Raw genomic sequence first — 15,313 nt, 5'->3', positions numbered from 1 at the left:
AAAACAAATGTTTCTCAGCAGATTCCTGGAAAACCCAATGTGTGATTTATAAATAATTAGCACGTTTTGAAATGGTTATATGATAGATGAGCATTCCTGCATTGTAAGAAGTGATTAAATAAAGCTTGACTTATTTCTTAACAGTAAGAGTCTGATTTTGCCCTCCAGGTGGAAGAAAGAAGGAATCCATCACCAAATTGATGCCATCTGACTCTAATTTTAGCGCCGTCATCAATTAGAGCCGACGGCTCCGCTGCATTCACCACTTCCAGACTCAGGACTGGGTCAGAGAAGTTCCTGCTAAATAAAGTCCAGGTTTCACAAAGCACTGGTATCTATGGATACGCTCCCATCGCACAAACCAACGTGAGATTACTGAAACTTTCTCTCCATTACCGTTATTTCACAGCATTAACAGGCATCGTCACATTTTTTTTGACTAGATTTGTTTCTTTGTAAGATTTCTGCTGCGTTTTGGGTCCGTTGTCCCGTTTATTCAGCCGGCAGTAGCAGTCAGTCTCACAACAAATCTGAAAAGGCCTCTGACTGAAGACTGTAGGACATGCTAGCAGCTCAATATCTGGGCAGCAAAGAAGATATTTCACAGAAATATGCCCGGGATGACAACAGCCACTGTTAGCAACCACTGCTAATCCACCTCATTTGCTTTTGCCTCTCCTCTCTAAAGCTACAGTATGTAACCTTTTTTCTTTTTTAAAAAATATGCCTTTACATATTTGTTAAAACTGTCACTTTAAAACAAGAAAAAATAAATATCAAGTTCCCATGTCTTCTCCCAGTGCTAATTAAGAACAACCAATCAGAGCCAGGAGGCGGGTCTTAGCGCTGACAATTATGCTGGTGATTGACAAACAACTTCTCCCCCAATCGGCAGAGACCATTGTGAATGTTAAGGCCAGTTAACAGAGACGCCGCTAACAGCAGATAAACAGCCTTAATGTAATGCTAAGTTTTTCTGCCATTAGCAGGTTTCCACGAGCATGATTGACAGCGCTAAGACCCTCCTCCTGGCTCTGATTGGTTGTTTTTGACCAGGTGCAGTGCATTACTTCAAAGGGCAATAGTAGCAATGTACGACGGCATATTAGAGTCAGTGTAGATAAAAAAAAAATCAGAAATAAATTTTCACCAAAAAAACAACTAATTTTAAGATCTAGAGGAAAAAAAATTCTGAGCATGAAAAGTAAAAAATGTGTTAGAAAACCCCCCCAAAGTAATTTAGAGATTAATCTCAAGTTAAGAAAATAAGTACATTTCTGAGTTATGTAAAACATTTTTTACATAACAAAAACAAGCAGGGATATGATGCTTTCCCTTTATGAACAAAGTAAAAGATTAGCTTCTGAGTGCTAGCCAATAAGCTGCTCCCAGTTTTAAAAAAACGAGACAAAAAAATATTGTTGCCACGGTTACACAGCATAACAACTGTCAGAAAGTAATAAAAAGTGATCCCAAGGATCCTTCCAACTGCACAGCATTTGAAATCACAGGGAATAATTGCCCAAACATTAAGCATCTCTGCCAAAAAACAGAAGAACAAATCTCCTCCAACATGCTAACAAAACAGAACAAAGAAACTAAATTTTAAAACCCAAGTAGTTTTGGTTTCTTGTGCAAATATCTCTGTTCACTTGAAATAAGACAAAAGTAACTTACAAATAACTTTACAGCAAGACATAGGAGCTTGTTTTAGGTAAATAACTTCTTAATATTGATAAATGTGTTCTAGTTCCACTGGCAGATTATTTCACCTCTAACATGACATTTTTAATAAGTTATAGGTGAAAAACAATAGTTAGTATTTAGTTTCTACTTGTCCAATTAAACTTTAAAGTTCTGAAGAAACAAACATCACAAACAGATGTGCTGCATTTCAACTACACCCTACTGCCCCCTACTGGGAGATCCAATAATGACAACAAAACCTATAGACTTTATACACGGTAAAGTTTTTTTTATTGATTATATTAATTTGGAAAGATAAGCACTATAACATGTTATAAACCAATAAACTTTTATATTTTGAGGGAAAACGCAAATGACTTTAAAAAAATAACACTAAAGGGCATAAACATTCTTTAAATAACAGAACTGTACATTTTATATGCACCTAGAAAAAAATAAGACAAAACCAAACTGTTTGTTGATGTTGAGACAGAAAACAACCACAGGCAGCTAGAAGTGAGCTAAAGCTGAAGAGACGTGATTATCAGCTGCTGGAATAAGGAAAGAGTCAGTAAGGCAACAGAAGGCGGACGAGCAGACAGCAGGAAACCCTTAGAAAACAGCAACTTCACACCACAAAGTACTTCTGAAAATAGAGAAACCCTTCAAAATAAAAGCCTAGAGTATTGACATGCACAAGAAGGAGCCGCAGTTTGACTGGAAACAAACCCAAACCTCTTCTCAGAGCAACACCAGCATAGCCAGGGGACACATGCAGTATTTTTAGTTTTTTTAGGATAAAAATAATTTGATCCCTCACATTGTGTAGGTTTAACAAAAGACAAAGAACCAGAGAGCCATGTTGCACTGCATAAAGCGGCACCTGTTCAACAGGTTTCACGTGGAAAAAGGTTGCATAGGAAACAACAAAAGAGCAAACATAGAAGGCTCTTCTTCAAAAGTGACACAAGGGGGCGCTCAATCCCCACCATGACTGAGCTGTTACATAACCCACTGCAGAAATGAGCTATAGGGAGAAATCACAGGAGCACAAACAGAAAATCAGATTTTTTTACATCAAATATGAACCAAACATGGTGTGCCGTCGATTAAAGTCTCTGACTGATGGCTTCGTTCTTCTTCTTTGGGTTAATCAGCTAAAAACGGTGTAAAAAAAATCTACACAATGTGAACCAATTAGTGCAAAAAAAAAAAAAAAAAAGAGTTTAAGTGCATTTCTACATGGTGTCCGATGTTCACACGGTCAGTGTGCTCCGGCGGTGGGGGTTCCTTTAACTTCAGTAACAAAAACAGAAAAGTGGATCCATAATAGCGCATGCCCTTATTCACGATTAGGTACAGTACAAGCAAATTTACAAGTCGGTACAAAATGTAAAACAAAAATCATACGCAGGGCAAGAAAATCTGCAACAGAAAGGTAAAAAAATGACGCAGGAAGGAACCCGAATGTTCGTCCAAAATGCGAGAAAAATAGAGCTTGTCCTCGATGCAATCAATTCAAAATATCTGCCATTTTTATACAGTCTCATATTTGTAAACAGTTTGCCCTTTTTGTCTCATTTGAAATTACGCTCTAATTGGCTCTTTTTTTCTTTTAAGCATACATTTCAAAACATTCTGACACCGCATGTAAAGAAACATTTGAAAAAGTTTAATCCCTCCTTTTTTTTGTTTTTTTTTCTTCTTCATTTCCACCAGAACCGGGTTCTCCGCTCCAGCTGCCGGCGCCGCCTGGAATCCAGCTCCTTTTTTTATTAGAGCCGAAACAGAAAACGTAAATTATGTGTTGGATTTCTGCTGCTCTTCTGCACGGTGATGGGGTTGCTATGGTGTGTAACCATGGTTATGGTGTTTCCATGGCTTCAGGGTATCTGGCGCTGAGAAAAAAAAAAACGCAGGAGGGACTCCGGCGCTCCTGGATCTCGTTTTATTCTTTTTTTTTTTGGTTTGAGGAGGGGATGGGGGCTGAACCAGAACCCAGATCAGATTTTAAAACTGGATGGTTTGAAACAAGATGACAGACCGGCAGCAGAGTGAACTGTTTGCTCACATTTCCAACGCGGCGGTGCTGGCTGCGGCGGCACTCTGCGCTCAGAGTCTGTCGCTGCGGAACGTGTCCTCCACAGACGGGTCGGGCAGCACCATGTCGGGGTCGCTGAGCATGCTCAGTCCGTCCAGGCTGAGCGGCTCGATGCGCAGCTCGTCCTCCAGCGGGAAGCCTCCCTCCGAGTCGAAGCACTCGGGAACGGTGGAGAGGGCGTTGCTGATGTCCTTGGACAGACTCGGGTTGGAGTCATCTGAGACGGAGACAACAGACGATGGAGGTGGGAGAGTCACAACACTTCCTCTCACTGCGACGCTGACATCATCAGCAGCAGCAGCAGGAGGCGGAAACTCATCAACTGGATGATTTTACACAAAATATCACAGAAGGAAGACCTTAAAACACTAAAACCAAAAAATAATAAAAAAATCTTTGGTTTCCAGGTTGTTACTATAAAAACAGGAACTACTGGTGGAAAAAAACCCTGGAAGCCACTTGGAGGAAGTTAATTTGAAATTTAATATTGTTTTTAATGTTAATCTTGTTATTTCTGTAACATTTGAAGTACTTTTTTTATGTGAACCTACATCTGATCTGAATTTCCACTCTGCAGGACAACTTGTGTTGTTTCTATTAATGAACTGATGGAGGACATTTTCTGATTCAATTTAATTCAAAAATTTATCCCAAAGTGAAATTAAATGTTGTTATAATTCGTCAGTTAAAATAATATTTTGAAGGCAAAATAATATTTTCCAGTTTCATAAATATTTTGCTTTCTAACTGGTTACAAATCATCCAAACACAATTTGAATGATGTAAAATGTGAATTTAAACCTCCAGGTAATCTCAACCATTTTTAAGTGGTGTTCAGTTCACTGTGGCAAAATTGATCATGCTTCTTTTTTATGTATTTTACTTCTATCATACTAGTAATTGATTAATCATGATTAATCGTTTCAAGTTCTAGTTGCAGCTCAGTTTAGAGCGCCAGTCAAAAGGAGTGAACCTGAATTTCTAGAAGCACCAGAAGGAATCTTGCGCCCAAATGTGGGTTTCCTCCAGATGGAACGCACATTTCACCACAGAGTTTGTAATTAATCGTGATTCACTCATTAATCGTTTCAGTGTGAGATGTAGCTCAGTTTAGGGTGCCAAACAAAAGAAGTGAATCTGAATTTTTAGAAGCAACAGGTAGCATCCTGCGCCCATATAAGGGTTTCCTCCAGAGGGAAAGCACATTTCTTTTTTTTTTTTAGTGTCAGACTCACCTGTGAGAATGATGTTGGGCAGCCCTCCGCTGCAGTTCGCGTACAGCATGTTGGCCCTCATGTGGGAGGGGTCCTGCAGGTTGCCATGGCTACCCCCCAGACCAGACAGCGCCACCTGCGAGTAGTAGAGCGAGGAGGAGGAGGACGGGTCGTAGCAGGACCCCCCTGCTGAGGAGCTCAGAGCGTTTTCCAGCAGGCTGAACTGGTCCAACTGGGAGCAGATGGGGAGAAAATGGCCATCAGAGAGCGGCAGTTAGCATAGCGGCGCTCTCTGTGTCAGGAGTTTCCTCCAACAGCGTTTTATTTACAACAACGACAACAAATCAAAGCTTCATGGAGTTCTAACACTGATTTCAGAAACGTCTGCAGCTAGTTTTGCTAAACCGTAAAGTTGCATTTTGCAAACAAACGATGCAGATTAAGAATCCTCTCCTCTCTGAGTGGCAATGGGTTCAACATCTGGGCTCCAGATGTGCGAACGTATTCTTCTGCCCTCACCTGATAGGACAGCGTCTTGTTCTGCCGGGTCGAGAACTGCTGCTCCACAAACGGGTCGCTGAAGAGCGACGCCATGCTGTTTGCCTGGTAGGGAGGCAAAAACACAAACATTCAAACTTATTATTGTTTTATTTCATTCATTACAACCAGATTTATTCATACCAGAGGCCAGAGTTTGACCCTTTGACCTGAGGTGGGCAGAGTTCCCAAAGTTTTTATTCAAGTAAGAGTGGCACTACAAACATTACTCAAGTAAAATGAAAAATAGTATTTGGCTAAAAAATACAATCAAGTCCTGAGCAACTGATGAAATTATCAATCAATTAACATTTTAAAATTACATCATCAGACGGACCAAAATGTAAAGTTAAGTAGAAATTTTGGTATTTTAAGGTAGGCCTGTGACAATACGCAGTAAGTCAATTGATTGCATGATAAATTAAAACAAACTCAATAATTTCCATTTGCATGATTTTTCTCTCTTTTTTCTTTTTACCAAAAACAGGATGATAACAGTTTTTAGTTTGGTGCTTTGGTTTCAACTTTTTTTGAATAATTCTGTTCACAGAGACTTCATAATTCATTTGATTTGTTGTTTCTGTTATTTTGTTTGTGTATTTTGGATATTTAAAATGTCTTCCAGTTTGGATTTAAAGTTTACTGATCTTTGAGAATGTGTTTATGTATTATTATTACACCACTATCATTATGACACTTGAAAGTTGTCTCAAAACAACAATATTATTGTGTATCACTTCTGTGACATTTTATCATCCAGTATAATTTGTTATTGTGACAGGTCTACTTTAAAAGAGAAAAATAATTCATATAAGTCACAAAAAATAACAAAATCAGGCAAAATAATTTTATTCCAAATCCGTTTTTTTCCATAAAAACTTTAACAAAAACTACAGGCGTGTGTCTGGTGAATCTTTGGTTAAAACATGTTTGTTTTTCAGTCAGTGAGTAGAAAATCCAGAAATCTTACTCAAGTAAGAGAAGAGATACTTCATAATAAAATTACTCAAAGCACAGCGCTGAGTAATTTATTTTTCAAAAAAGCTACTGAAGTAAATGTAACTGAGTAAATGTAACTAGTTACTACCCAACTCTGCCTTTGACCTGCATGTTTAGTCAGATTTCACACGATTTAGAAGAATGGATCAACAAGCTGAAAGAGAAACCTGATAATAGACGATTCATCAGGATGACGCGTTTGGAGCAAAAGCTCCCAAGGACACGCAGCAGCAGAAAACCGCTGCAACTGCTTCAGCTGTTAAATCTGATGCACTTTTACATTGTTTTACATGTTTTTAGAGACTCACCACTCAGACCCTCACTGCCTGATTCAGATTTCAGTTTTCAATTCTGACCTGCAGAATTTGGCTGATTTCAAGTAACATTCTAAGAGTTACAATTTTAGACCCATTTGTGGAAAAATGAGCTAATAAACGTGCTGTAGGATCCCCTAGAAAGATGTAAAACAATCCTTCAAAGGTCACTGCAGCAAAGTGTGACCTCTTGGGGTCACCAAGTCTTCATAGTAACCATCAGACACCATCTACATGCCACAATCTACATGATTGAACAAACATTTTATTTAAAATTGTATTTTTGTTCAACCATCATAAATGTAAACAATTTAAGAAACACTGAGACTTGACAGAATGAGGTTGCTGTGTGCAGGTCTCACCTGGCTAGTGTTGAAATCCAGAGGGATGTTCTGAAGAGGTGAGACAGGCTGTTGCTGCTGTTGGTGCTGCTGATGGTGCTGCTGATGCTGCGCTGGCTGCTGTTGGTGCTGCTGGTGCGGTCGGCCGTGATCCACTGTATGCTGTGGCTGCTGGTACATCGGGTACGGCGGAGGCGGTTCCCTCGGCATGTTGCTGGTATCCAAGGCGACGCCCTGCAGAGAGGACGGCGAGGACCCAAAAAGACACAATAGAACCTAAAGGTTGATTTGTTCTCAATTTTTTAGTTTCTAATAGAATAAATGCAGTATGATTCCATAAAAGAATGACTATCGGACTCTCAGGTGGGAATAAACTTTAAGGGTGTTTTCACGGTTCGATTTCAGACCAAATCTGCAACATTTGTTACATTTTCACCTGCTGCGATTTTATTTCACACTGCACTGAAATGGACCAAACCCTTGAAAAACCTGTTTCCCTCCTCGCCTGTGGGGGCGCTGAACAAAGAACCACTGAAGGAAACGACACAAAAACCTCAAATGAAGGCTCTGAGTGAAAGTTCTTTCTCAATGAAATGTAAACAAAAAGGAGTGGTGTCAAATTTGAGCATTTGTAGGATTTCTCTTTCGCCTTTGAAAAAACATCACAAACTATTTCTACGACAGAGGAATGCAGCCACTGAAGAAATTTCCCGCCAAAAAACTTTGACATTTTGAGAGTAATCTCAGAAACTTTCTGGAAAAAAACAAGAAAATTTCAGAACTTGAAAAGGCAAAAGTTTGTGAGAAAATAAGACCTTGGAAATGCCTGAGTTTGAAGAGTCGAAAATATTCAAGAAAATAACTCACAAATCTCTAAAATCTCTCTAAAAAAGTTTTACATGTTTTTTCTAGAGTTGGTGGAAATGTACTTCTTGTTTTTGTTTTCTTTTTATATACAATGGCCCTAATACGCTGTCATACATTTCTCCCACTAGAGCTACACTCTCACACTTGTTTAGTTGTATTGACCCAGAATACCTGGTGCTATAGTTCGTTTCCTGCTTTTGGAGCCGTTTCTGGTACGCCTTGCGTTCACATTTACATCCGAACCCCACCAGAGTTCACTTCAATTGAACTGAGACTGGAGTCTGATTACGCATTCACATCTCCCCAAATGAACCGGACTGGAGTCGGATTAAATGGGACTGGTGTGAAAGCAGCTTGTGTTTCTGTGTGAAGTTGATGTACCTGTGTGATAGGGGACAACGAGGGGGACATGGTGGGAGACAGCTGCTTGGACAGACCCCTGCGCTGCTCGGCTCCAGGAGACAGGGTGAGGGGGCTGATGGGAGCCGGCCGCCGGCGGGGCGAGCTGCTGGGCAGACGCACAGACGAGTTGATGGACGGGTTGCTGAGCGACGACTGGAGCTGGCAGTTGTTGAGGGACGCCTGGATGGACGGGTTACTCAACGAGGAGGACAGACCTGCTGGGACAGAAAGACAAAAATCAGATTCACCAACAGAACTCATACGCATGGATGTTCCTGGTTTTCAAAAGTGAAACACTGGACTGTATTGTGTGAGCGGGGAGGGAAGGGGTGAACGGGAAACGAGGATGGAAGAAAAGAGCCGATTGTCCGAAGCCAGAAAGAGGGTTGAAATTCCTGCGTGGCGTTGGTGCTCGGCCAAGCTGAACTGTGTCCGACATGAGAGGCTGACAGTGCAGACAAAGAGGAAGGAGTGAAAGGGAGCAACAGTGGGTGTGATCGGATCTGTGAGTGAACAAGTCAGAGACAGAGAGATCCCTCAGACAGACATTAATAATGTATGATCGGCTGGCGCAGAAACACGGAGCATGTTTGAGATGCTGCAGCAGTAGTTCTCACATCTGAAAGCTGAATATTAAAGCCAACAACACTGAAAATCAACAGCAGATCAGCCTCCTCTTTAAGCAGACATTCAGCCTCAGCAAAGAGGAAGCATCTGAGAAGCTTCAAACTTCATGTTTGGGTTATGAACATAGAAGCAGAAACGTGAGGAAGACGAGCCAGAAAACCAGAGAAAAGTTCTTTATCATCACCTCTGACTAGGGAGGCAAGTTATCTAAAGCTGATTGATCTTATTTATCGACTAATGATTATTTGATAAGCGGACGTTTTCTTAAAAACTTGAGCTTCAAGAGGGCTGACCACATTTTTACATCATGAAGAGCTACATTTTTCATCACATGCTAAATTTTTAAACAGAAAATCATTAAATTTTAACATTATTTTGTATCAGCTGTATTAAATGCTGCTTGAATAAATATTATTAAACTTAGACCTGTCTATAAAATATAACGCAGCAGGATCTTGTTAGGTTGCTGAATAGAAAAATAAAAGAAGAAAATATTAATAATTAGTATTTTCCCTGCTGGGATGAATAAAGTACTTCTATTCTATTCTATTAACCTCCCGTGTACAGACAGTATTGTCAGTGGTGGCTCTTGAAGGAAAGTTAAACTTCACTAAATTAAGTACAATAACGCAGGATAGTCCTCAAAATCAACAGCGCTCGTTAGTGTCGTGACTGTTTTGTTGTTTGTTTTTTACCATGCCTCTGCTTTTCCATCATCCCATCACCTCCATAGCAAATAATTCATTTTCGGTTGAGAAGCTGACGTTGCTCCGTCATGCAGCTCGACTGAATGAGCTATGAAGGTGAAACTTAAAAGGAGCTTGTCGAGTGTTTATATTTCTAAACAGAACCGCATTAAGCATATTTTTCATGCCATATCGGACTCGATCAGGAACTGTTAACTCTTCGCGTTCTGGTATGGCCGCCATCTTTGTATCTCTTACAACGTCTTTGGCTTTAACAATGACCATCGGTGCCCTCTGCTGGATGGCGGCCAAACGACAACACTAAAAGAAGTACTTAAGCGGACGCTATTAGTTAATCGAATATAACTAATTTTGATCTAATAAACCATTAATCGACAATTAAATGTTTGCATCCATACATCTGATATTTAATTCTAACAGATTTCTGGATCTGTACCGCAAGTCTCCACCCACCATGTGAGTTCCCAATGCCGAGGTGCATCATGGCGGCCGGCAGGTTTCCGGTGCTGCTGCCTCCGCTCAGGTTGGGGTAACCACTGCCGTCTTCAGGGTCCAGCGGGGTGGACAGCGGCGAGGGGAACTGCAGGTTGCTGAGGTCCGGCAGAGAGCCACCGGTACTCAGCGAGCCCTGGTAGTGGGACAGACCCGGGTTCTGCTCCGGAGACGGGAATATACTGTGGAAAAAATGACGAGCGATTATTAAAAGCTGCTGTCGCTGCCATTTCAAAGCAATACCAGGGCCATTGTAGATAGAAAACAAACAGTTAATTTACGGCAAAAAACTAAGAAATTTTTAGATTAATCTCGGAAATGTGCTAGAAAAGAACTTGGAAATTTATGTATTTGAAAATTTTCAACTTTAAGAAAGTCACTTTGTGAGAAAAGCTCCTGCATTTTCGAGTAAATTTGTTAGAAAAACAACTCTGAAAATTTGAGATTAATCCAAGAAAATGAATAAATTCTTGAAAAAAAACTTGAAATTCCGTAGTTTCAAAAGTCAATTTACTGACTTTTTCCTAGAAAATTTCTGAGATTAATCTAAATTTCTTCTAGAAAACTTTCAATTTTTCAAACTCTGAAATTTCCAAGTATTTTTAAAGAATTTTTTTGAGATTAAGCTCTAAATTTCTGAGCTTTTTTCACCATTTCAGAAATTTCCTTAATTCTAGAAAATTTCTGAAATGTACTCTCTCCTCCGCCTTCTATAGCCATAACATGGCATCATACGTAGCCACAGCTTTCTTCGTCTGCTTGTTTTATTTTTTATTCATTAACTGTCCCTTTTTTACTTATTGCTAATGTTCCTATTTCTCTAACATGTGATTATGGAAATCAACCATGACTCATCATGAATTGGCACAGAACAATACAGCGAACAAATGCTTGCTTTCATAAAAACGTGTTTATCAGAAACCAGCAAATCAGGCTGCAGACAGACTGCTATCCTGATCCTTTTGTTTCATTTATTTAAATTTGCATTCAAACAAACATCCTCGCAGACATCCTGAATCTTTGGCGGCTCATTGAAGGAGGATGTTGTATTCTGTGAAATCAAAATATGACTCATGAATCACAGACAGCAGTTATGATGTTACAGTAACAGGGTGGCAGGTTTCATCCACAGGAAAGACGTCTAAAATCTGAAACGTTTGGAGTGCATTTATTAATTACTTATACATAAATTGTGTTAACATTTTCCAATAAAATCTACATAAATGCATCACAATATGAGGTTGTAAAGTGAAAAAATATAAAGTTTTGCAAGAGTTGGGCTTCTGAAGCCACGTCTAAATATGTGAAGAGTAGAGCTGAACTTAAACTGGTTAAGAACTAAAACAACAAAATCTATGCGATGGAAAATATGTTTTCCTGACATTATGTTGACCTCTCCTCCAGTAAAGATATTTAAATCTTTGAACTAGTTTAATTGTTTTCAGTTGTTTGTGGAAATTATTTATTTCTATAATTGTGCAGAGAGTAAATGTTTGAGGACTTACTTGATTCCAGGCACTTCACATGATTTGGGTCTTGATGCCAGAGACTGGACCTGAAACACAATCAAAATTAATTGATTATTATCAATCACTGATCATTTTCCAACCGCTGCCACTTTGTATGCTTAGTCATATTGCACCAGACTATTTGAGGGATTGAGATACAGATATCTGAGATTTTTATTAACTGTTTATCTCCATAATTTTTATTTTTCTCTCCTTTTTTATTTTTCTTTTATTCACACATTTTTGTTTTTTCTCATGTCCATGATTCATCAAAAATACATAACTACCAGGAGAAGCAAATTAAGTCTCATAAGCATAAAATTACATTACGTTAAATTACAGTTCTTATAAGAGGGAAAAACTAAACAGAAAATTCAAAAATACTTTATTGATCTTGAAACAACATGCTAGCTTCAGATTGTTTAAAACAAAAGTGTGTCACAAGTTAAGCATTATTAATTAGACTAAAATAAAGAATACAAGTAAAATACATAAATAAGTATAAGAAGGAGTTGTCATCTAAAGATAAGGACCAGCAGGAAAGACAAATATTTAAAATAAACAAGACGATAATTCTGATCAATATTTTTGGAATTTGAAATCTAATTTGTTGAACTGGAAGGTTTGCAGCGTGGGACCAGTTCATAATTTAAACACAATAATTTCTTAATATTGATGAAAAGTTCTTCTTCTAATGGCAAATTATTTCACTAAACATGGCGAAAATATCTTGTTATAAGTGAAATAATAATCTCCCAATGGAACATGTAGTTTTCAATCAATATTAGGGGATTATTGACTTAAAACAGGCTCATATTTCTTAATGAAAAGTTATTTAAAACTTAGTTTTGCCTTATTTCAAGTGTATGAAGATATTTGCACTAGAATCTAGACCAAAATACTTGGTAAGATTTTGTGTTTTTGCAGTGACCTTACTGGGAAACCCAGATGGGGCCATGGTTTCTGGATTTCACAACCAAGAGATTCAGCGTGGGAGTTTTTTTTTGTTTTTTGTAGAGAAGACACCCAGTTGGACTCAGTACTGGGGAACCATTTAATGACTCAGGAAAGCGAACCCTGGCAGGGAACGCTGAGGGTTCAGAGGACGAGAACCGCTGAAGGGCGGCCAGCGGAAGGAGCTCTTCGCAGCGCTCTGCAACCGCAGCCGCGTTTCTTTGAAGTCAGAGAAATACCTCGCGCTGTCGTCAACAATCGGGATTGTAGAAATGTGTGTCTGGCTCGGTTTTGTCTGTTTAGAGTGGAACAGGAAGGACTGGTTGGACCGGTGGGGGAACATGTTTCTGCCAAGTCACGGCAGGAATTTAAGGTGTTGTGATCACCCGAACTGACCCAGGCGCTTCGGCGTCGCTTGGAACACTTCACAGACCGCTCTTAAAGAGGCGGCGCATCGAATTCGCTTCAGGTTTCTACGAGGGTGATGACAGAAGTCAGGAATCTGGACTCAAAGCTCCCACCCAGATTAAATACTCTCCTCAGACAAGAGGAAACATGCACTTAAGATTGACTCTGAGTCTATATATCAGGATATAAAGATAACCAGAGTAGATGTGGGTGGTATGGACTTAAAGTTTTACCACAATATTTTGTGGTACTATTGTGATAACAATAAAAACAATAATAACTATTTATTGATTCTCTTTTAGGTAGCTCTAAGGTTGTGACTGCGTGTCACAGCGATTACAGCCCCACAAACACAAATACTGTTCTTGAAAAACATTCCTATTTGCTTCTGTAGGACATAAAATAACATAAAGAAGTCTGAATTATATCTTCATATTTTCCAATTCATTGGTATACAGTGGAAAAAAATTTGTAAAATTAACAATTCGGACAGTTTTGGGGAGTTTAAATAAGTAATTGGAATTTATAGTGACAACGATAAATCAAAACTCTTAGAATAAGATATAAGATACGATAAATACCCATCTCTAAACCAGAGCCTTAATGTCATGTTTATAGCTCTGGTGATATTTCTCATTAAAAAAGAAAATAAGAAACTGAAAAAGAAACAAGTGAAAAAAGGACAAAGGAAAAAAGAGAAACAGAAAAAAATTTATAAAAGGAAAAGAGGGAAAAAGAAAAACAAAGAAGAAAATGAAAAAAGAAAGAAAGCAGTCTCTGTAAAAAGAAAGTACACCCTCTGCCAGTTCTGAGGTTTTAGGTATCAGAACAGGATAAAATGAACGTGGTGTTTACCAGGTTCTAAAATTAGTTAAATCCAATCTAAAGTGTATATAACAAACAGATTCCATGCTGTCATGAATAAATAAAGCTGAAGATTTAAATCACAGTCTGAAAAACTAAATACACCCCATGAGTCAGCAATAATTAGCAGCAATAACACTCAGCAGTCTCCCTCTCACAATGCTTTGGATACATTTCCAAAGCATTCAGAGTCATTCTCCACTACAGAATGACTCGGTTTGGGTCAAAGTTCAGCTGTTTTAAACAAGCCCATATCATGATGCCTCTACCGCTGTGCTTCACAGATGATAAGAGGTTAGCAGTAGGTGTAAAACCCAAACAGCTCCACACTGGTCCAGTCAAAATAAACCACAGTGAGGCTTACAAACATTTTTCTGATCATGAACTTAAACCTGCTGAAGTCTGGTCAGCAATGACAGACATTTCTATTATGTCCCATTACACAAAATAAATTAATACATTTTTATTACCTTTCTATTACTTTTGTTCCGTTTTTATAGTACACAACCATAGCAACAAGGTGTTGTTTTTACAACTGGGAGCAGCTGATTAGCATCTCAAAGGCTCAAATAATATCTGAACTATGATCCCAAATTCAAGAGGAAATGAAACAGAGACTTCATGGATGCAGAGCAGAGAGAGGAGGAAGTTCAAACGTCTCTTCATCCGGCTTTCAAACCACACGGCCAGGAAGATTCAAAGAGGAGCGGCAAAAGCAAACGAGCTGGATTATCAGAGCTAACAACTGATGATGAAATATACTACATACTACTCTGGATTATCGTCTCTGCTGCCTGGAAATGGAGCTGTTAGCATGGCCTCTTCAGTCAGAGGCCTCTTCAGATTAGTTGCAAGACTGACTGCTACTGGAGATCTGACTGGACTGAGTCTATGATTATCCTAATACTGCGTTTAAATTTTTCCGATTCAAAATTTAATAAACCTTAATGATGGTGTAGTCATAGGAGGGGTGGACTGCATATGAAAAGACTGTAAAATGTTAGAATATTTTAAAGCTTAGTGCTCATATCTGTAAGTTTAATATCGTTTTTAAAAAGAGGTAAATGATGAAAACCAGGCTTTTTAGAGTAGAATAATATTAAAGAGTGCTAAAATGGTTGTTTAAATTTTACATACAAAAACACAAAAATTATAGAAAGTTTGAGTTTATGAAAAAAAACAGGATGAAACACTTATTGTGACAACATGGCCGATCAAGTTGTTAGACTTGATTCAGTAGCTTTAAATACATTGTTTTATATTTATTTTTGACCTTTCTATTGTATTGGTAT

The 15,313-nt window shown here is 38.7% G+C and overlaps 1 protein-coding gene across 5 annotated transcripts in view; it reads right to left on the bottom strand.

Annotated features, from left to right (window-relative positions):
* Positions 1 to 1,951: 1,951 nt before the first annotated feature.
* The window catches only part of crtc3 (CREB regulated transcription coactivator 3), a 45,034-nt gene continuing 31,672 nt past the window's right edge, over positions 1,952 to 15,313 (bottom strand). For 3 of the 5 annotated variants that reach the window (XM_032560901.1, XM_032560903.1, XM_032560904.1), the window contains 7 exons: positions 11,793 to 11,842; positions 10,249 to 10,469; positions 8,441 to 8,679; positions 7,214 to 7,426; positions 5,521 to 5,604; positions 5,023 to 5,233; positions 1,952 to 4,004 (listed from right to left, as the gene is read on the bottom strand). In XM_032560901.1, coding sequence (XP_032416792.1) covers positions 3,799 to 4,004; positions 5,023 to 5,233; positions 5,521 to 5,604; positions 7,214 to 7,426; positions 8,441 to 8,679; positions 10,249 to 10,469; positions 11,793 to 11,842 — 1,224 coding nt within the window. In that variant the 3' untranslated portion in view covers positions 1,952 to 3,798. The remainder of the gene's footprint in view (positions 4,005 to 5,022; positions 5,234 to 5,520; positions 5,605 to 7,213; positions 7,427 to 8,440; positions 8,680 to 10,248; positions 10,470 to 11,792; positions 11,843 to 15,313) is intronic. The other 2 variants (XM_032560902.1, XM_032560905.1) reach the window with 1 other exon arrangement.

Source organism: Xiphophorus hellerii, chromosome 4 (assembly GCF_003331165.1).
Source record: "Xiphophorus hellerii strain 12219 chromosome 4, Xiphophorus_hellerii-4.1, whole genome shotgun sequence".
NCBI classification, from domain to species: Eukaryota; Metazoa; Chordata; class Actinopteri; order Cyprinodontiformes; family Poeciliidae; genus Xiphophorus; species Xiphophorus hellerii.
The sequence above is the reverse complement of the archived record's forward strand: the minus strand, read 5'-3'. Positions and strand labels throughout refer to the sequence as shown.